Source organism: Eubalaena glacialis, chromosome 2 (assembly GCF_028564815.1).
Source record: "Eubalaena glacialis isolate mEubGla1 chromosome 2, mEubGla1.1.hap2.+ XY, whole genome shotgun sequence".
Lineage (NCBI taxonomy): Eukaryota > Metazoa > Chordata > Mammalia > Artiodactyla > Balaenidae > Eubalaena > Eubalaena glacialis.
Genome location: NC_083717.1, coordinates 184957224 through 184977725, shown reverse-complemented (window position 1 = coordinate 184977725; position 20502 = coordinate 184957224). Strand labels below are relative to the sequence as shown.

Below are 20502 nucleotides of genomic sequence, written 5' to 3'. Positions count from 1 at the left end.
CTAACAGCATCACACTGGGGATTACGTTTCATATGAGTTTTCAGGGGACATGAGTGTTTCAGTCTATAGCAGATATTTGCTTACATTGCCTTATTTACTCCTTGCAGTTGAGTAGGTACTATTATTCCTGGTCAACAGATGAGAAAACTGAGGCTTCTAAAGGCTGCCCAAGGCCACAGAGCTTGTAAAGCATGAAACAGAAACTTCAACTGGTTCTTGTCTGGCATGAAAGCCTGTGCTCTTTCCGCTAGACCAGAAATCAGTCATCAAAAATTTTAAATTACAAGAAAGCTTGTGATAAGTTGAACGCCCAGAGAGAGGGGACCTGTGGTTAACAGATGCTCTTGATTTCAGCCCTTACTGACATTTCACTGCCGTCTCAGTTCTGTTTCCTTCCAGAATAGGGAGGGACTGGGAACAGGCTGCACCCCTCTTTGCAGAGAAACCCCTGCATTCTCTCCGTCACCACCAGGAGACGGAGAAGACGCAGGGGACTGGGCTCACGGGAGACTGTCCCCAGGCTGGATTCCTCCCTCCTGCAGCACGGTGTAGTGTTTCCTTCAGAGGAGACAAGAAGTAATTCCTCTCTTATTCCTTGAAATGGAAGGCAGAGAAGAGCAAATCCCAATGAATAAAATTATTAGGGGTTTTCTTTAAGAGGAGGCTCTGTGCCCTCCTAGAGCTGTGAGGGCCTTCCTCAGGGCAGGATCTGGATCCTTTTAGGTGGAATGAGTATTGAGAGCATGGTCTCTGCCATCTGACCATCTGCCAAGGCTTCCACCATCGGATCATCTGGGTTCAAGTTTTGGCTCTTCCCTTATGAGCTGGGGGTTCTGGGGCCAGTTGCAGAGGTTCTCTGTGCTTCATCGTCCTTGTCTGTGACATGGAGATAAAGTTGTTACTGATTGCATGGGGTTACAATATGTTGTGGACTCAGAGAGATAGCATAGGTAAAGCACAGTGTCCGGCACAGAGCAAGTGCTCAGTAAATCCCAACATCGTCGTGGCAGCTCAGGATGGCAGACAGTGGGTCTCAATGTAGCAGAAAGGAGCTGGAGGTCCTCCGGGTGATCCAATGTATCACAGTGGTTAGGGCAGCAGCGCCCAGCCCGAGGTGGGCGTTACATCAAGGACAGTGACCGCCCTGATCACTCACCTATCCGCCTCTCCTTCGCCAGGTGCTGAGATCAACACACAGGCCAGCGACCATGCGTCTGCCCTCTACGAGGCCTGCAAGAACGAGCACGAGAAGGTAGTGGAGTTCCTGCTGTCGCAGGGCGCCGACGCCAACAAGGCCAACAAGGATGGCATACTCCCGCTGCACATCGCTTCCAAGAAGGGCAACTACAGGTCAGCCCAGGCCCCGCCTCCGGGCCCCCAGACTCCTCCCCTGCCCCGCCCATTCCTCTGAATGCCCCGCCCACGGGGGTAGGGAGGCCCAGGAGAGGTCAGAGCCCAGGCCACGTTTTAGGTGGAAAAGAGGAAGACCCCTCAGCAGTCAGCAAGCTAGAGTGAATGCTTACAACACCAGGAACAATAATAATAGCCAACACCTATGTGGCACTTTCCAGCACTTTACATTAGAAATGTGTTTAATCCTTTTAACAACTGTACTTTTCATAATTCTTTTAACAGATCTACTGAGGTAGATACAACTATCTTCATTTTTTCTCAAATGAGGAAGCTAAGACAGAGAGGTTGAGCGACTTGCCCAAGGTCACTCAGCTTGCAAATGACAGGAACTCACCTGTTCCAAACATCACATCTACTGGATTCCACACAGGAAGCCAGATATGAGTCTGGACTAGTGGATATTTCTGTTGGGGATGCAAAGATAACCTCTTAGGCAGCAGGCATACAGGGGGTACCCACAATAATACAAATAGTACCATTGATACTAGCTAGTTTTTCTTAAGCACTTACTATGTGCTAGGTACTTTGAGTGAGATGAGAGAAGCTTAAGTTTTCAGGGAGCAGTCTGGTGGGACGGAAGATGAGTGCACACACACACACACACACACACACACAAATTCATGACAAACGAAAGAGCATGAAGAGCTGAGCTCCATGGTGGTCCTAGAGACTAGCATGGGCTGGAAGCAGAGGTGTGCTAGAGCTGGCTTGTACGGCTCCTGTGAGCTGACTGATCACATCGGTAGTCTGAAATTGGCCATGGTGAGAGTATTTACACCATGGAAATTAATGATTCTTAGAAATCAGAGGCCCCTCCTCCCCCCAGAGAGCAAGCTGTTAAACCTCCACCTGCACCACCACTAGCTGGAGGGTCAGGGAAGACTCGCCTAGGAGGTGGAACTCTAGCTGCCCGTGGAGGATGCACAGGGCCCAGTAATTTCCATTCGACCAGTGTTCCCCAAACTTTGAGCATTCACAGACATTCTTCCTGATTTTAGATATCTGTACCCTCACTTCTTAGTATTTTCCTTTCAAGACATTATTATTTTAAATGAATTTATTTTCAAAAGGGAACGTTTATCACACTATTAAATTGTTAAAATGATCAATTTACAATTAATAAAAAAAACTTCTCACCTAAAATCCCATCTCGTGTACCCCAGACGACACACTTTGGGAAATGCAGCCCTGTCCTCAGCAGGGAGAAGATCGTGTGTGCTGGAGAGTGTGGGTGGTCTTCGCTAAGGCAGAGGGAAATGGGGGTGAGAGTGACATCCTGGAGAATGGAGTGGAGACACAAGGAGACAGAGCTGAGCCTCAGGGCCCCAGGCCCTGCTCTGTAGGTACCCGCACAAATGACCAACCAAGGATGCCCTCCCCGCTCCATGCCCCATTCATGCACAGAGGAGACCCCGCCTTCTCTGGACCAAGTAGCAGGCTGTGAGGCAGACATATCTGGGTTTGAATGCCTGCTGAGGCCTTGGGGAGGTTGCTTAACCTTTCTGAGCCTCAATTCCCTGTTGTGTAAAATGGGAGGTAGGTTGCACTGCCTCGGGGTCTGTTGCGGGGACTAGTGAAATGGATATACGTGGCTATAGAAGGGAAATAAAGCCCTCAGCAGAGCGCCTGGCACACAGTAGGTGCTCACTGGGTCTGCGTTCTCTCTTACGTAGGGAGGGTACATTCCATCATTTTTCAGTGAAGCCAGTGAAGGGATGAAAGCAACTCAAGTCAGGCAGAGGTGGTGGGCAAGATAGCATCTTGCTCTTCAGCTCCAGAAAGATCCAGCATCAGTCAACAAACATGGATTATCTTAACCTGACTCCAGAGAGATCCCGAGGGAAAGAGATAGAAGGGTTGACCCTTGAAACCTCCTGGTACACTGGCTCCCCATACTTGCCTGTACAGCACAGTCACTCTGGGCTATTTTTTAAATGACACGTCCCAGACACACGGAAGCAGAATCTCCAGGAGAAAAGGAGCCCAAGTCTCTATCATTGAAAAGCTCTGAGTCAACCAGATACAGCCCAGCCAGACCTTTTGGGGGGACCATTGATCTAATCCAAGCCTGATTTTGCAGAGGAGAGACCCGAGGACAGAGATGGGAAGTGGCTTGCCAGAGAGTGGCAGTGCTGGGACTGTCACTTGGCATCCTCCAGTCATGCCCAGTGCCTTCAGGTGGAACTAGATGTCAGCAGTCTGGCCCCAGCTGGTGGGGAGTTTGAAGGAGCACTGAGTGTGGCTAAGGATGGCCAGGGAGAAAGGCTGGGTCTCTCTGGAACCACCAGTGTGAATGGTTTATGCTCTCCCAGAGTCTCCTGCTTTGGACTCGTGCTGACTCCCAAAGCCATTTCCCTGGATATTCACCCTCCATCCTCAGACCCCAGTTCCCTCTGGACCCCAAGACTGAGAGGGGCCAGGCCACCTTTTGAGGGCTGCCCTACAAAGGGGTAAAGGCGATTCCCAGCAGCTCCTGCCACCTGGCAGGGTCCACGGCCAGGCAAGCCCCCAGTGCTGCACTCACTCCCTGGGCATGTGGCATGTGGCCCTCTCCACGCTGTCCTCCCTTGGCTGCTTGGGGATTTGATGTGAATTTCCCTAGGCCTTCCGCACTCAGCCACCTGCCAGGACGCCCTGCCTGTCCGTAGCATGGAAAGTGGCTCCAGCATCTGGGCTCGGTGCTCGCCAGATGGTGCCTTCAGCAATTTTAACTGGAGGGCGTGACATTTGGGCGTGGCTGAGAAAAGAGTCCCCAAGACCCCAAAGTCTTAGGCACCTCTAAGACACACTTTTTCTTTCTTTCTTTCTTTCTTTTTTTATAAATTTATTTATGTATCTTTTTTTATTTTTGGCTGCGTTGGGTCTTCATTGCTGCGCACGGGCTTTCTCTAGTTGTGGCGAGCAGGGGCTACTCTTTGTTGCGGTGGCTTCTCTTGTTGCGGAGCACGGGCTCTAGGTGCACGGGGTCAGTAGTTGTGGCACACAGGCTCAGTAGTTGTGGCGCACGGGCTTCGTTGCTCCGCGGCATGTGGGATCTTCCCGGACCAGGGCTCGAACCTGTGTCCCCTGCATTGGCCGGCGGATTCTTAACCACTGCGCCACCAGGGAAGCCCCAAGACACACTTTTTCTTATTTTTCATTTCCAGTTTAGCAAAGACACCTTATGAGATTAAAACTCAGCACCAAAGATAGACTTAATAAGAAGTTGTATTAGACAAGAGCAGATGGCGCAAGATCCCTTTAAACTGAATTTAGAATGGCACTGAAGCCACTGGTTCTCAACCCTGGCTACACACTGGAACCCTGGGGAACTCTTAAAACCCTGAGGCTTGGGCGCCACCCTCAGAGATATCGCTGTAAGCAATCTGGGTTGGGGCTAGGGCTGCAGGATTTCTAAAAGCCCTCAGGTGATTTTACCAGGCATCCCAGGGGAGAACCAATATGTAGTTTGTGGCTGACATATAATACTGACTCGTATTTTGGGCCTTCCCTAATTTTTAAATATTCTTTCTCTTTTACTTCTAATTTATATTATCTTTGCAAGCCACTTAAAACTCTTTCTGGGAAAGGCAGAATAGAGAACATTTAATACATTAAATTAAAATGCATTTTTCAACACATTCATAAGCAAGTTAGCATGCCCGTTAATTAAAAGGGAAACTGAGGCTCAGAGCTCAAGCCCTCCCAGAAAATAAGAGGACAGGCCCCTTTATCTAACCCCATCCACTCCAGGAAACTGGTTTACTGCTTGTGTCTTCTGGAGGAAAATGAAGGTTTGCAGCAAAGTTTCTCAAGGCGTGATGCATAGATCATCCACCTCAGATTCCGGGGCCCCTCCCCAGACCTGCTGAATTGGGCCCTGAATGACAGGGCCCAGGAATCTGCATTTTCAGGATTCCCTCAGGGATTCTGAGTTGCACAGGTATTGAGAGCACGCAGTTTGCATCCTCAGCAAGCTCCATTCTCTCTCTGAGGACCCAGAGACCCCTAGGCTTGCTTGTTCATCCAGCAGGTGGCACAGAGTGGCAGTGGGCCTGTTCTTCCTCCTTCGTGGAGGACCTGCTCCCCTGCTCCAGCTCCCAGGGGAAAAGCTGTAGACTTTCCCCCAGAGGGATTCCCTCGTGGGCAGGAGTCCCACTGTGCCCTTGGGAACACCCTCAGGCAGATTCTCCACTGGCGGAGCCTTTTCTGGCTCCATAAGGGCTCAGAAAAGAGGTAATCCTCCCTCAACACACACACACACACACACGCGCGCGCGCGCGCGCGCACACACACACACACACACACGCACACACACACTTCCAGATTGACACAGTGCTACCAGTGGTATTGGGAGCAGAGCCATTTGTGGGCGGCTGGTTCCCTTGTGAAAGTCAAGTCCATGGTCAAATTTACACTGAATGCTGGCAGAGGTCACACCACCGTGACCCAGTGACCCAGGAGGCTGAGCTGGTGGGTGCAGCCCCCGTGCTGGGGAAAGGAGAAGAGAGGGACAGGAAACTGGGCCTCCCAGACACCAAAGTTTCTGCCAGGCAATGGGTACATTTGTTCTCTTCTTACGGTGAATTTTGAGCACCTGTGGTCCCAGGACCTGCCCATGGGAGAAGTGGGAATGTCCCAGTCTGTCTTGTGGGGTGTCCCCCTCATCCTCCTGCCCTCCTCCCACCAACTGGGCTGTGGGAGAGAAGTGATGACATGCAGTGGGGGCACCAACACTCCCCAGGCCTAGGGGGACTGGGGTATCATGGAAAGGCCTGGCCTTGGGCATTCTGACACCTGCATTCTGCCCTGGCTTTGCCATCCACCTCCAGTCCAACCTCCACCTCCCGCCCCACACCTGGGTCTCAGTTTCACCCTCTGTAAAATGGGAGGCTGGACACACTGATCTCCAGATTCCCCCCCCCACCACCAGCATTACATTTAATCTCAGCTTGGCCAAGTCCTCCAGAAGCGTACAAAAATTAGATAATTTCACTGTGTTATTTTCTGGGACTCTAGGCAACGTCCAGTCACGTTCCCACATTTCTGCCACTTTCCCTTGGTTCGGCAGGGGACCAGTGGAGACCAGCTGTGACCTGACAGAGATACCAGCCCATCTGGCCAGTGGCCCCAGGCAGCCCCTTTCGCTGCTTTTCCCGTGCTTGGGCATGTTACGGCTGTTAGGGAGCATTTGTTGGCGATGGCTGTGGTCCAGGGTGAGGCCCCGGCCCCGCCTTTGACCAGCACCTCAACAGAGCGAGGTCAGGCCTCCTGAGCCTGCACAAATAGAAATTAGGAGGCAATTAGCCCCCCTGGGTGTGTGAATTTCCTTTTGAGGTTTGAGAGGCAGATTTTAAGCAAACACAGCGTCACTAACCATAATAATACTTTCCACTGAGATCCTAATGGGAGGTCCCTGGCATCACATTTCTAAGAAGCCAGAAGCCCCAGGAGCCCAAGTGCCAGGAGGCAAAGAGGTGTGGGAATGGGCCTGGTGGCACCTGCTTGCCCTGCCATGGCCACTTCCTTGGAGCCCACACAAGGTCACCTGTCAGCAGGGATTGTGTGGATTAGGGTCTGTAATCACATCAGTGGCAAGAGCTTGGCAGGTGGCAGGGGTCTAGGGGAAGACAGCAAATACAAGGGGTCAGGATTCCTGGGGTCAAGCCCCAGAACTGCTTTATGGCCCTTGATCAGTCACTTCATCCCTCTGAGCCCCGTCTGTTACAAAGAAGGCCACAGACCCACTCTGGCTACCTCCACAGCCTGCAGTGAAGGTAAAACGGGGCAGGCAAGTAATGTGTTGTGAAGAATGTAGAACCCTGTGACATAGCAGCTGTCTCCTGACTGCCACATGAGAAGCAGAGGAGTGGTTAAAAGTGTGGCCCTCACTCTAGGGGGAATCAGACTACCTGGGTTCAAATCCTGGCTCCATCACCTACTGGCTGTGTATCCCTGGGCTTCTCTTTCCTCATCTGTAAATGAGGTTAATGCTAGTACACATCTCACAGGGCTGTTGGGAGGATATAACAGATTAGCGTAGGTTAAGTGCTGAGAATAGCGCCTGATTCAGCAGAAGAGAGCAGAGTCAGGTGGCAGCAATCTCCAGCCTCAGCCGCAGCTGATCAACCCTCTCCAAGCCACAGGCAGGGCAGAGAGCCTGGGAGAGGCTAGAGTCAGCCTTCAGGGGAAGAGGCTTTGAGACTCACAGGACCGGGGAGGCAACCTCATGGTCACTGAGGGCTAACTGGGGTCTGGGGCAGGAGTGGCTGGGGCCAGACAGATTTGTCCCCTCCTATCCCCCAGGACCTGGGGGCTCCACCGAGGCCTCAGAGCAGCAAGACAGAGATGCAGGACAGCTCAGCCCTGGAGTCAGAGGAGGGTACAAATCCTGGTTTGTGTTTCCTGATGTATGGCCTGGGCCAGTCCCCTAACCGCTCTGAGCATTGAGTTTTGTCATCCGGAAAAATGGGAATGACGAGACATACTTTATGGGGTGTTGTAAAGATTAAACCGAATAGTGTTTGTAAAGCCTTTGGATGTCTCCTGGCACATAGTAAGCCCTTGGATATGGCTGTCCCTGCCCGCCCACGCCTACCCACACCCCCAGCCTACCTAGGCAGGGCAGGGTCTAGCTCCACGCTTCACGATGTGGCTCTACTGCCTCCTGAAGATAGTAGCTCGGACAGTCATTAGGTTTGGGGGCCTTCTAATCAATTCCCTCAGATAATTGAGCTGGGAATGGGCAACACTCCTTAGCCTGAAATAAGTCGGCAAGAGATTCTTGAAACCACAGGCCAGTCTGCCTGAGGTTTTTAAGGACTCAGACTTTGGAGGCTAAGGGTTGTGGGTTTGAAGCCCAGCTCCACTCATTACTGGCTCTGTGATTTTGAGAAGGTGGTGGAAGCTCTCTGAGCCTCAAGTTTCCTTATCTGTAAAGCAGACCCAGTCTCCCCCAAGTGGTAATTGTGAGAACGGCTGTCTCCGCGGCGCCCCCTGCTGGTGGGCCCGTGCCTCCTCACTCAGTGGTTGCGAGTGGCCGAGCCTGGCCCCTCCGCTCCTCCCGCGGTCGGGTCCGGCCCAGACGTGCGGGCAGCCCCGTGACCCGCGCGTGCCCGCCCCGCCCGCAGGATCGTGCAGATGTTGCTGCCGGTGACCAGCCGCACGCGCGTACGCCGTAGCGGCATCAGCCCGCTGCACCTGGCCGCCGAGCGCAACAACGACGAGGTGCTCGAGGCTCTGCTGAGCGCGCGCTTCGACGTGAACGCGCCCCTGGCGCCCGAGCGCGCGCGCCTCTACGAGGACCGGCGCAGCTCGGCGCTGTACTTCGCGGTGGTCAACAACAACGTGTACGCCACCGAGCTGCTGCTGCTCGCGGGCGCCGACCCCAACCGCGACGTCATCAACCCCCTGCTGGTGGCCATCCGCCACGGCTGCCTGCGCACCATGCAGCTGCTGCTGGACCACGGCGCCAACATCGACGCCTACGTCGCCACGCACCCCACCGCCTTCCCCGCCACCATCATGTTCTCCATGAAGTGCCTGTCGCTGCTCAAGTTCCTCATGGACCTCGGCTGCAACGGCGAGCCCTGCTTCTCGTGCCTGTACGGCAACGGCCCGCACCCGCCCGCCCCGTCGCCCTCCAACAGGTTCAACGACGCGCCCGCCTCGAACAAGGCGCCAGGCGTGGTCCAGGTAGGAAGGCGCGTCTGGAGGAGTGCGGCCAGGGCCAGTGCGCTCCGGAGGCTGGGGGGACTAGTGGTTCACTCGCTCCCGAGGCTGTGTGCACCGGAGGCGGGGTGGATTACACTAGGGAGGCAGCAGAAGATGGTGGTTAGCAGGATTTGGAGGCATTGTGGACTCATGGTCAGTGCACTTTGGAGGGAGTGTAAGCTAGTATTTAGCGCTCTTCGGAGGCAGCGGAACCCGGTGTTAGCATGCTTTAGAGGCAGCAGAACTTAGTGGTTCACGTGAGCGATTAGCATGCTTTAGAGGCAGCAGAACTTAGTGGTTCACGTGAGAAATTAAGTCCTTTCTTTGGTCTGCTGTTTTGGGGGAAGGAACAGTGGAGCAGGGGATTGGTGAGGAACTCTGCAAAACTGAGGGGTTCATCGCCCCCAGCAAACCTACACCTGGAATATGAGGTTGATTGACCAGGATTGGGGTGGAGGTGAGAGCAGGCTGGTACAAGGTCAGGTGAGGTGCAGAAAGTCAGTGACCCCAGCGGCAAGACCTGTCCATGGTGATGACTTAAATAAGCCAGAACGTAAAATGAAAAGGAAATTAGAAACAACCTCCTCTTGGAGATATTAACAATGGCTAATGGCCATCACTTATGGGCTATCCTCTGTGTGCAGAGAAGTTTACGTTTATATTACCTTAATTCTCATTAAAAAAAACCCCTTGAAGTTGGTGTCATATACCCATTTTCTAGACAAGGAAGTTGAGGCTTAGGGAGGTGATGTGACTTGCCCAAGTTGCCGACCTCCCGCTTTTGGCAGCAGTAGGCCTGTGTTGATGAGAGAGGGGTGTGGATGCGGAGAACTGGATTCTCCCCTGGGTGTGCCCAGTGTCTGTCCTCAGACACGTCCCCTGCCCTCACTGGCCGCAGGTTCCCACTTGTAGGATGAGCTTGCTGAGGCAGTGCCCTTGGTCCTGGGTGTCCCAGCACTGGTGTGTGTTCCCTTTCAGTTCTGCGAGATCCTGTCTGCCCCGGAGGTGAGCCACTGGGCAGGGCCCATCATCGACGTCCTCCTGGACTACGTGGGCAATGTGCAGCTCTGCTCCCGGCTGAAGGAGCACATTGACAGCTTCGAGGACTGGGCTGTCATCAAGGAGAAAGCAGGTAGGGGCTGTCACTGCTGCGGCTGGCAGGTCACCCTGCCTGACTCAGGCCCGGGACTCAGGGCCTGTGACTGTTACTGACATTTGATGAGCACCTTCTCGTACCAGGCTCTGTGCTGCGTGTCACGTCCCGTGTCGCCATGGTTCCTCGTTTTGTAAGTGAGGATCCTGGCCCTCAGACTGTCACTTGGCGAGCGTCTCACCACTAGTTAGTGGCAGAGCTGGGTTTCAAACCCAGGTTTGATCGACCCCAACATCCAGCCACTAAATCTCTCTAGGATGCTTTAAACAAAAGCTCCAGCTCCCCGCGGGGTATCAGGACCTTTAGAGTAAGTCGCCCAGGATTATGGGCCACTGGGAAGCAGTGTGGTGGGGTGGAGGACGGAGTGATGGGCTAGGGCATCTCAAACGGCAAAGTGCACACGAAGCACCTGAGCATCTTGTTTAAAAATGCAGAGTCTGACTCAGCAGGTCTGGGGCGGGGCCTAAAAGTCTGCATTTCAGCATGCTCCCAGGTGGTGCCGGTGCTGTCAGTTCATTGGCCACCCCTGGAGCCGCACTGGTCTAGGGGACAGGCCCCCGGAGCTCTGGAACCAGGGGCTTGCTGGGTGACCGTGGGCAGGACTCCCCTCTGGACCTCAGTATCCCTGTGTGAACAGAGCAGGTTGGGCAGGCTCAATGTCCAGCCCCATCCAGCTCTGCCAGCTTGGGGTGTTTGCAGGGGTGGGTGTGTGCCTGGCACAGTGAGGTGGGCTTTGGCCACGGTCCAGCAGCTGGGTGCAGTGTAGATGGAGCAGCCTGGCTGAGTCAGGCCAAGAATCCCTATAAGAAGTTATGGGCGGGTGAAGAGTCAGAGCCAGTTGAGCTGGGTGCTGCAGCTGATACTGAGGAGATGCCTGCCCCGAGGCAATCCAGCTGCCCCAGGGCTTTCTCTGGCTCTAGGGGGCACAGTCCTATCTCTGACCAAGTGCTTGTCAATCACGTAGCACAGAGGCTGACCCACAGAAAGTTATTATTATCCCACCATTGCTGCTGCTGTCCCCAGGTGAAAACGCCGCCTCATTACCTGTCCAGTTGTCCCACAGCCCAGTGCCCCAACTCTGACTTGCCAAGTTTCTCTTTGATCCCTGTGCCCCTTTGAACCCAGACTTGCCGTAGGATTTTCCATTTGCACAAATGCCTGGGAGCTCTTGAACTGAGGCCCTTAATAAAGTTACTGGGCTGGCAATAGCGGGGAGGAGGAGGGGGCGGAGGACGGGGGGGAGGGTGGGATGGACTTGCCCACTCACTGGGAACTCTAGATGCTCAATAAACAAACGTTCCTTGAATTAATGAATAATTGGTTGCCATCATGGTGACTGGCCACTAGAGGCCACTAGAGAATAGAGCGGTCCTTGCTTAGATGTCGTCCCACCTTTCACTGTCCCCTCCTCAAGCCCTGCCTGGGAAGGGTAATTTACAACTAAACTGTGTCCCTGGGAAAAAAAATATGCTGAACCCTTTAGTGTGCTACAAACATTTATTAACAGGAAGAACAAATAGTTCTTAACCAATACCTCTTTTGGTTACTTTAAAGCCCACCCTCCATCTGCGAAACACTTTCCCACGTATGTTTTCATTTAATGCTGTGACGTTGACATCAGAGACTCCAAAGCCAGCCAGGATACCAGCCCTGGTGGCCCTGTGTCCTTTGCCTACGAGTGGCCTTTTGGCTTCCCACAAGCTCAGACTTCATTCAGCCGAGAACGGGGCTGAGCATCCCAGAGGGCAGCCTCTGTCCTGAGATCAGAGGGCAGCGGAAGTGTCAGCAATGCCGTGATGGGGCAGCTAGTGAGACAGCCCAGCAGCTGGCTGGCCTCCCCCCCATCCCCCCACATTCCTGCTGCACCCTGATCTTCCCTGGGTGGCGGTGGCCTCTTTGGCTTGGCACTGCTACTTCCCCTGCCTGGAATGCCCTGCCTCCCTCCCTCCCTCACCTGGCAAATTCCTACCCACCCATCAGGACCCTGCTCAGATGCGCCATCTGGTGTGGAAGCCTTTCACCAAAGCTCCTGAGCGGGTACCCCTGCATCTCTGGCCCGAGCACGGGGCCAGCCACAGTGAAGGGGTCAGCATGTGTTTGTTGAATGAATGAATGGCATTCTTTGATTCAGCAAATACCTACCCTGTTCCCAGGGCTGAAATTAATTACTAGATGCATCAGGCCCTGCTCTTACCTCTCTCTCCCGCTCCCCCCGCCCCCCAGCTGAGAAAACTCCACTGAATGAGGTATCCCGGGGGCCTCCTGGAGGAGGCAACCCAGTGGGATTCTGGGACCTGCTGGAAGCTGCGCAGTCCCTGCCCCTTGACCCTGACTTCTCTGCACACCCCCAGAGCCCAGAGCTGAATTCCGTGCATGGGGGCACTTAAGAGGTCGTATTTGCTAAGGCTGTGGGGAGGGGTGGGGTCTGGGCTGATGTGTAGAGGAAGGGGCACAGGACAAAGGAAATGCCAGCTCTAGCCCCAAGTGTGATCCTCGCTAAGCCCTCACCTGTAAAATGGGTTTGGTACCTGCCCTGCTAACTTCCCTGGGCTGTGCAGACGAATGAGGGGTGACGTCTTTTCAGTTGGCAGGGGCCGGGGTTATGGAGCATGGGGGTAGTCCAGGCACCCGCTCTCTTAGCCAGCCACGTGGGTTGGGTACTTCCCACAAGCCAGGGGTCACAGAGGCAAACCCTCTGCCGGTTGCAAACGGCGAATCAGCATCTCTCTCTCTCCTTTTTCCAGAACCTCCAAGACCCCTGGCTCACCTTTGCCGGCTGCAAGTTCGAAAAGCCATTGGGAAATACCGTATAAAACTCTTGGACACGTTGCCACTCCCAGGCAGGCTGATTAGATACCTGAAATATGAGAACACCCAGTAACCGGAGCACGTGGGGAAGGAGCGGCTCCTCAGACTGTTTCACTGAGTCTCAGGACAGCAGTGTCCCCAAATCCAAGGGGACCTGGTGACAGACGAGGCTGTGGGCTGCCTCCGTCTCAGCTGGGGTAGCGCCGTGATCTCACCGGTCTCTGGGCCAGAGCTTTGCCCAGAGCAGAGGACGGAATGTGTCAAGTAGGAGAAGAACCATGTTTGTTTTCAAATGGACGAGGAGATCCCCGACCTTCTCTGCCATCGGGGATGGCAGAAGGCTCCATTCCTGGGGCCAGGAGATGGGACCAGGGCAGAACTTGGGGTGGTCTGGGGAAGGCAGGGGCCAGCAGGGAAGCCGTGGCGCCACCTCTGGGCTGTGGCTGGAGAGCTTTCGGGGGTGAGTCTGTCTTTCCCAGACAGCCTCGCTGCAGTGTCCCTGTGCCCCTCCCCCTTTGCTCTGTGAAACTCTCCACTTGACTCTGAGCTCTCTCCCCAAAGGTGTGGCCCAGGGGAGTGGGGTGGGGAGACCTCGGTCCCAGAGGGCTTCCTTAGGTACAATAAATGTTGCACAGATGGTGCCCTGCCCGGTGAAGTCCCTTTCGCCAGACCCCTCCGGGGCCTCAGGTCCTTAGCCTAGCTCCTGGCGGGAGTGGGGGAGAAGCAGGTGCTGGGACAAGGCACATGGACCCCTGATAGTGTCACTTTGGTTTGGGCTTCTGAAAGGCCCAAGAGAATGTGTCCTTCATTCACCAGAAGAGACCTGACAGCCCCAGGAGAGGGGGCAGCTTCCTGCCCTGTGGTTGGAGCAGCCAAGGCTGGTTTTTCTCTCCCGGTTCAGTTGTCATGGAAACTGGAGCTTCATCACAAACAGGGTCTCAGATCCTACAAGTCTCCTGACACCTGGGCTTGTCCTATACACGTGTTCCCTGGCACTGTCTTCACGTCTTACCCATTTTGCTACAAAAGGCTGAGATACTGGGGAAAACCATTCAAATACCGGCTCCTGTGAGCAAATGCCGGAGGGATGGACATCGTCAGCCCTTGCAAAGGCACCACACTTGAGAGACAGGAAGCCTTGTGCCCCCCGTTGCATCCTTCCATCCTCACGTGGGTGCGGGAGGAGCCCGGCAGGAACTGCAAGCCCATTTTGGGTGGTGCAGGTGAGAGAGCTGAGGTCTGGCACGGCTGTAGTGCTTTCTCGCTGTCTGAGTCCCGCTCGCCGAGATTGCCCTGTTTCCATGGAAGTCCCAGTGACTCATAGATGCTGCCTTCCCTGACTGCTTAAAGCCACTCAGGTGACACCAGAGCAGGTGACCTTCCTCAGAGTCTGCTCCGGCCTCGCCCCAGGAGAGGCTTAAGCGAGGTCAGACGTAGTTTCTGGCTTTTGGCAAACAAGCAGCTGGGCAGGTTGGGGGAGCACGGGTTCCAGGCCTGGCTCTGCTGTTGGCTCACTCCTCTGGGGCCTCAGGTTGCTATCCTTGTGGCCCCTGGTGGCCTTGCTGGCTCTGACACGCTGGCTTGCCATGGAACCATGTGTCTTCCTGAAGAGGACGAGTCTGCCAAATGACACCTTCCAGCCAGGGGTCAGAGGGGACTAGGCCACATCTTGCCCACTCCCTCCTGTACCAGGAGGGAAAACAGGCCCAGAGAAGGGAAGGGACTTGCCTGGGTACACACAGCAAATCCCCGGGATTCCAGCCCAGCAGTGCTTGGCTAGAGTCCCACGCTGTCTCGCTGCAGAGATCCTGAGGAAATATCGAAGGAAACCTGCGTCCTCCCAGACTGGGGGTGTTCAACCCCAGGGTCCCAGGGGAAGGGGCCAAGGAGAGCTCAGTGCATAGCCAGAGGAAAGCCCTGACTGAAGAATGCCTTTGCTGACCTGGGAGCCAGAGGGGGTGGCAGTCAATGATGGGACAGAGCAGAAAGATATTGTTTGGGGGCATTTGGGGTGGGGCTGGGTATCAGGCAAAACTCTTAAAACTACAGCACTTCTCAGGTCACCTTATGTCCTAGAGGGTCCTAACAGGCAGGGGCCACAGGCATTGGGCAGGATGGGGACGCTGGTCTGAGGGAGGTCTCCCCTGGAGGAGGTGAGTCTTGAGGAGGTGGTGGGAGATGTGGGAAGGGAGAGCTCAGCCCCTGGATTCAGCATCAGCACCGTTTATTTGTAGGATGTGGGGCCCGGCTTGGGAGGCACAGGAGTCGCCTTGGGTTCTTAGAATATTGATGTACGTCCATACCAGTCAGTCACAGCCACTGGTCAGGGCCCCTCCCCTCCAGTGCCTTGCCCAGCCCCTCACCTCCGAATCACCCAGCAGCTAAAGCGTAAATGCCCTGCTTCCCCCTGGGGGGTCGGTTCTGGGGGGTCGGTTCTGAGGGGTCAGTGCTCACACTGTGCCAGTGGTTCCATTTTTTGAGCATCTCTGCTGTCAAGAGGACTGTACAGACGCCACTCCCGTGCTTACCCAGCCCCTGGGAAGATTTCAGCCTCAGAGGTGTCTAGACAGCATCACCAAACAGTAAAGTGTCCTGAAAGTGTCTTCATTTTGTGAGGCGGAGCACATTTGACCCAGTGCTGGAGATCTGAGCCTGTGAGCAGGAGATGAGTTCCTGGGTTTCATGTTGAACCAGCACCAGTCACTTCTTGGTTAGGGAAGCAGCTGCTGCTGCTACTGCTGTTTTTTGTTTGTTTGTTTGTTTTTAATACCGAAGTTTTCCAAGTTGTGTTTTTCCCCAACTTGCTTCGACGTGGAAAATCATGGTGTCGGGTGCTTCTGTTGAGTGGCACCTTAGTAAAGGTTTCTGCTTCCAGACAAGGCTCCCAGAATTTGAATTAAGGCACTGCCAGGTATCCCCTGGGAAAGGTTGAGCCCCAGAGGAGCTGTGGGGACCCAGGCCCGGTGTACTCGAGCAGCATCCCAAGAAAACATGCCTCCCAGAGCTGGGCTCCTTCTCTGAAGGAGTGCGGGTGGCTGGATGACCCGGGCACCAGTTTCCGTGGGTTGCCCACTCTATAAACAACACTGAAATGTCAGTGTGGAAGGACCTACAGACACCGTCAGATAACTAGGAGAGGTGACTTTGGGTTGGTGCAGCTTTTCATCCTTTGTGAAGTACTAGAGTGCCCGGCACTCACATCATCCCCACAGCTACCCACATGGCAGGTCCATTTTCAATCAGTTTTTGGATGAGGATGTTCTGGCACAGAGAGGGTAAGTAACTTGCCCAAGGTCACACAGCTAGCAGGTGGCAGGGCCCAGATTAGAGCTTTTAACACCCTGCTGTACAGTGTGGAGGGGCTGAGCCTCATCACAGTGGGTCCTGCAGGGCCTTTGTAATGATGTGCAGGTGGGGAGAGAAGGGGACGTGCCTCCTCCAGGCCCCCTCTCTGTTCTTTAAAACCAGAGCAGCCTGAGGCAAGGGCTCCGGCTGAGGACTCCCTACCCCATGAGCCAGATAATTACTCAGGACAACCCTGCCTGCATCATGTGGCCTCATGGCTCTGAAGTCCTCTGAGACCATCAGGCATAAACCACCAGAAACCCACCGGCTTCCCAGTGAAGCCGCCCCTCCATGTGGATGCCCCTCTCCAGGGGAATCCTGGAGTAACAACAGGTAGGGTAGCAAGGGCCCTTAGCAATCACTAATCCTGGGGCCTCGCGTTAGGAAGGATTCTGAGGCCATATCCGGGCCCCAACAGAGAGAGTATGTGACCAGTTGATGATACTTGCCTTGGACTCAGAAGTGGTGGGTGCATCTGTTTGCTATCTTTGATCTAGTCCCTGCTTTACAGAGGAGGAAACTGAGGCACAGGGCGGGCATTAACTTGTTCAACAGGATGCTGTTGATTTGGGAGCCATAGTCCCCAACCAGGCTGGTCCCCCGCACCTGTCCCGGTCATGAGAACTGCGTTTTGATGAAATGAGCCGCTCAGCGCCCATGGCAGCCCCTACGCTCTCAGCCATGGAGCCACGCCACACACAGCAGCGCAGATCCCGGGCCAGCGTGCAGTGCGGGCCAGAGCAATGCCCCACCGACTGAGGTCTGCACAGGCATGCGGGTGATCCCTCGGGCTCTGGCTCTGCCGGCCCCCCACCTCCCAAGGCTGCTGGTTTGGGCACTATTGGGGCCAAACCGAGGGCCACTCCCCGCCACCAGTGCCCCCCTCTGTGCATTGTCACAGGCAGAGGCCCTCATCATTCCATTGACAGGGCACCTAGGGTGTGCCAGGGGCTGCATCAGGCCCGGGAAGAGAGCCATTGGCAGGTAACCTAGGAATTGGAATGAGCTAGACATGATGATGATGATGATGATTTTGCCCATGGACGTAGAACCAAAGACTGTGTTGAAAAAAGGAGCAATTTGGTCAAACAACCGGTTGTTTTGTCCACAAGGGGCTCCGCTCCTGCTTGGTCTTGGCCCAGTCTCTGCCCTGAGGCTGTGATCGGAGTGGAAGGTACTGCAGAGGGAACCATTCTCATCCCACCCCTCATCCTGCAGGTGGGGCAGAGAGGCCCCAAGAGGAAGGCTCCAGCCCCACATCCCACGGCAGAGCCAGGAGCACAGGTCCCCCTGCCCTGGTCCCAGCCTCCCTATTCTCTAGAGCAGTTTGGACCCTCTGGGTAGCCACACCTTCCCCCCTCTGTTCTCTGGCGTGGGGAATCAGAGCATCCTTCCCCGTGAACTGTCTCCACCCTCCTTCCTTGGAATTGAGCGTTTGGGCCCCAGTGCCCATCCCCAGACATCACGGAGGTCTCTGGGCCACTCCAGGCTTCCCCCACAGCCTCTGTAAGTGGCCCTCCATCTGGGCCAGCCAGCATGTCCTAGGCCTGGGGACCATTCAAGTTCATGGACCCAAGATGTGAAAACTGCAAACGAAATGTCTTTATTCTTTTAGCCTTCTTAATATTTACAAAGAACAAGAAGAACAGAACTGAGATTGGCTTACACAGTGGGTGGCAGATGCACAGGTGTGTAACTCTGGCTTCTGGAACGGCCGGCAGGCCAGAGCAACGCCCCGCCAACTGAGGTCTGCACAGGCCCGCGGGTGATCTGTCGGGCTCTGGCCCGATTGGAGAGGGGCTGGCCAAGCCCGGCTCCACCGCTCCCAAGGCTGCAAGGGCTGGCTGGGCAACTGCCTGAGAAGCCCCTGCCCCGATCCTGCCCTCCCCCTCCCCCCCGACACACAAAGGGAAGGCTCTCAAGAGGCTACACCACTGCCCAGCCCACTCCTCACCAGGAGAGCTCCCGGGGTCCCCAACACCCCTGCAGGCCAGCGGTGGGGACCGAGGCCCTCCCAGCCCGGCTAGAGGTAGCCAAAGACATTGAAGATGGGCGGGGGCATGGCCGGCTTGGTGGGGATAGGCTTCAGAACCACGGGTCTGTACACTTTCTGCCCGGGGCCTTCCACATCCTTGCAGAAGTGGGCCAGCTCGCCGGGGGAAGCCGAGCTTTTCCGCCAGAGGCCCAGGCTGGGGAGTGGGCTCTGAGGCAAGGCCCCCGGAGGGCCTGGGTAGACGGGCTGTCCATGGTACTGGAAGGGGCAGCAGCTCCAGGCATTGACACGGCCCACCAGGGAGACCCCAGGCATCTTGAGTGGCTCCTTTTCAGCGGGTGCCCTTGGGGATGCGGGCACTGGGGCTGTCTCGGGCCCCAGGGGCTCCAAGCCCTTGCGGTGTTTCTTACCCTCATAGGGAGGTCCCTCCCTGGGGCCCAGTCCCCCCTCCAACCCCACGGGGTAGCTGTGGGTGGGCCGTGGCTCTTCCCAGAAGGAAGCGGGCAGCTGTCTTTTCCTCATGGGCACCTGGCCAGGCCTGGCAGCTTCTGGATCCGGCCCGTGTAGGGTCTGCTCCTTAGAGAGACATTCCTCCCTGTAGGGGTTCCCCAACGCCTTCTCCTTGCAGCACCCACCCCCGCTGGGGCTGGAACTGTGGCCAGAATCAAGGGGCAGCCTCCCAGGCCGGTCCTCGGACCCCCTTTTCAGGTGAGGCTCGGCCCCTCTGCCGGGGAGGCCCCGCGGGAGCCGGGAATACTTCTGGGAGAAGCGTTTGAGCTGCTTCTGCAGGTACTTGCGGTGGTCCACCGAGCGGCGGCAGGGTGCAGACTTGTCCAGGGCCGCCTTGATGTCGCTGGATGCCAGGTTCACAAAGTTCAGCAGCATCTTCACGTCACTGTCAGATGCCATCACCAGGGGACCACTGCACGGGGCTTTCCATGAAGAGGGTGGCTCTGCAGGCGGCTGGCGGCTCCAGGGAAGGGCACGGAGCTGACCTGGAGGGACACAGCAGCCGTTGGAGTCTCTTTGAGCAACCACACTCAGCCCTCCCCAAAGGCCACATGGCTGCAGACAGTGGTCCTCACTGCAACACCCCTCAGCCTTAGACAGAGTCCTGGGTCACGGGATGCTCATTCAAGCCTCTAAGCATTCCCAGGGCATCTGTGATGCACGAACACATTTCGTCTTCTTGGGTCTGTTACCCTGCACATGCAGCTGAGGCTCAGAGAGGTCGGGCGACTTGCCCAAAGCGACCCAGCCACAAGTGGCATTGCTGGGGCTGGAGCCCACTGTGTCTCCCACATATCACGCCGCCGGCATGCACAACCTGCCAGCAAGGTTTTCATTTCTGAGCCGAGGCAACCGCTCCACTTTAAGGCAAGGCCAAGCCCCCTGTCTCCCCGGCGGTGCCCTCCTCCTCCCACCCCCGCCCCCAGCTCTGCTAGCATCCACCCCCCTCCTCAGTCCCCACGCTCCACCCACAGTTCTCACGCAGGACAGGCAGGACCCCTGTCTGGCACTCAAGCCGAGGCCTGCCTGGCGGGCTGATCTCAGGCTGTGGGCAGCAGGGACTCCCCCGTAGAAGCATCTGCAGCAATTTCATGCCTCCTCGGCCACCACCCGCAGCACCTCGCCCCTCCCCCAGGCCCCAGCCTGCCCCACGTCCCCACCCAGTGGGGCCTGAGACGCCTGGACCTCCACACTGACCGAGGGTGCGGGGCCCCGGGCCCCGCCAAGGTGGCCCGGCAGGTTCCCCGCCGCAGACCTGGGCCAGGCCCGGCGCGGCCGGCGAGCTCCGTGGTCCGGCTGGAGGCAGTTGTGCAGCCCTCGAGCGGGCTGAATGGAGGACGAGTCCCCGGAGCTGGGGGGCCCCTCAGGCCAATCAGGAGCGCCTCTCCAGATACAAAGCATCCCAATCAGGCGGCAGCGCCCCGTTCCCACATTCTTTGCCGTCACAAATTGTCACCATGGGGACCATCACAAAAAAGACAGCTCCCAAATGCAATCATTTCCCGGTAAATTTCTACCCTTCAGCCCACTCTCCCTCTCGGCCTCCACGCCCCTCCTCCCCTTGACCTCGGTTCCCTGTTTTCTCGAG

At 55.9% G+C, this 20502-nt stretch overlaps 2 protein-coding genes across 2 annotated transcripts in view; one reads left to right on the top strand and one right to left on the bottom strand.

The window, feature by feature from the left end:
* ASB2 (ankyrin repeat and SOCS box containing 2) overlaps window positions 1–13139 on the top strand; it is a 28988-nt gene extending 15849 nt beyond the window's left edge. The window contains exons 6-9 of the mRNA XM_061182838.1: window positions 1179–1350; window positions 8523–9087; window positions 10084–10237; window positions 13003–13139. Coding sequence (XP_061038821.1) covers window positions 1179–1350; window positions 8523–9087; window positions 10084–10237; window positions 13003–13139 — 1028 coding nt within the window. The remainder of the gene's footprint in view (window positions 1–1178; window positions 1351–8522; window positions 9088–10083; window positions 10238–13002) is intronic.
* A 5295-nt stretch (window positions 13140–18434) lies between these two features.
* On the bottom strand, window positions 18435–19328 carry FAM181A (family with sequence similarity 181 member A). Its single transcript, XM_061182837.1, has one exon. It carries the CDS (start codon window positions 19311–19313, stop codon window positions 18435–18437), a length of 879 nt encoding a protein of 292 aa, XP_061038820.1. The 5' UTR covers window positions 19314–19328.
* Between the last annotated feature and the right edge of the window lie 1174 nt (window positions 19329–20502).

Bases quoted from the DNA above. Each gene is read 5' to 3' on its own strand.
- FAM181A (XM_061182837.1), bottom strand. From the start codon at position 19,313: ATGGCATCTGACAGTGACGTGAAGATGCTGCTGAACTTTGTGAACCTG.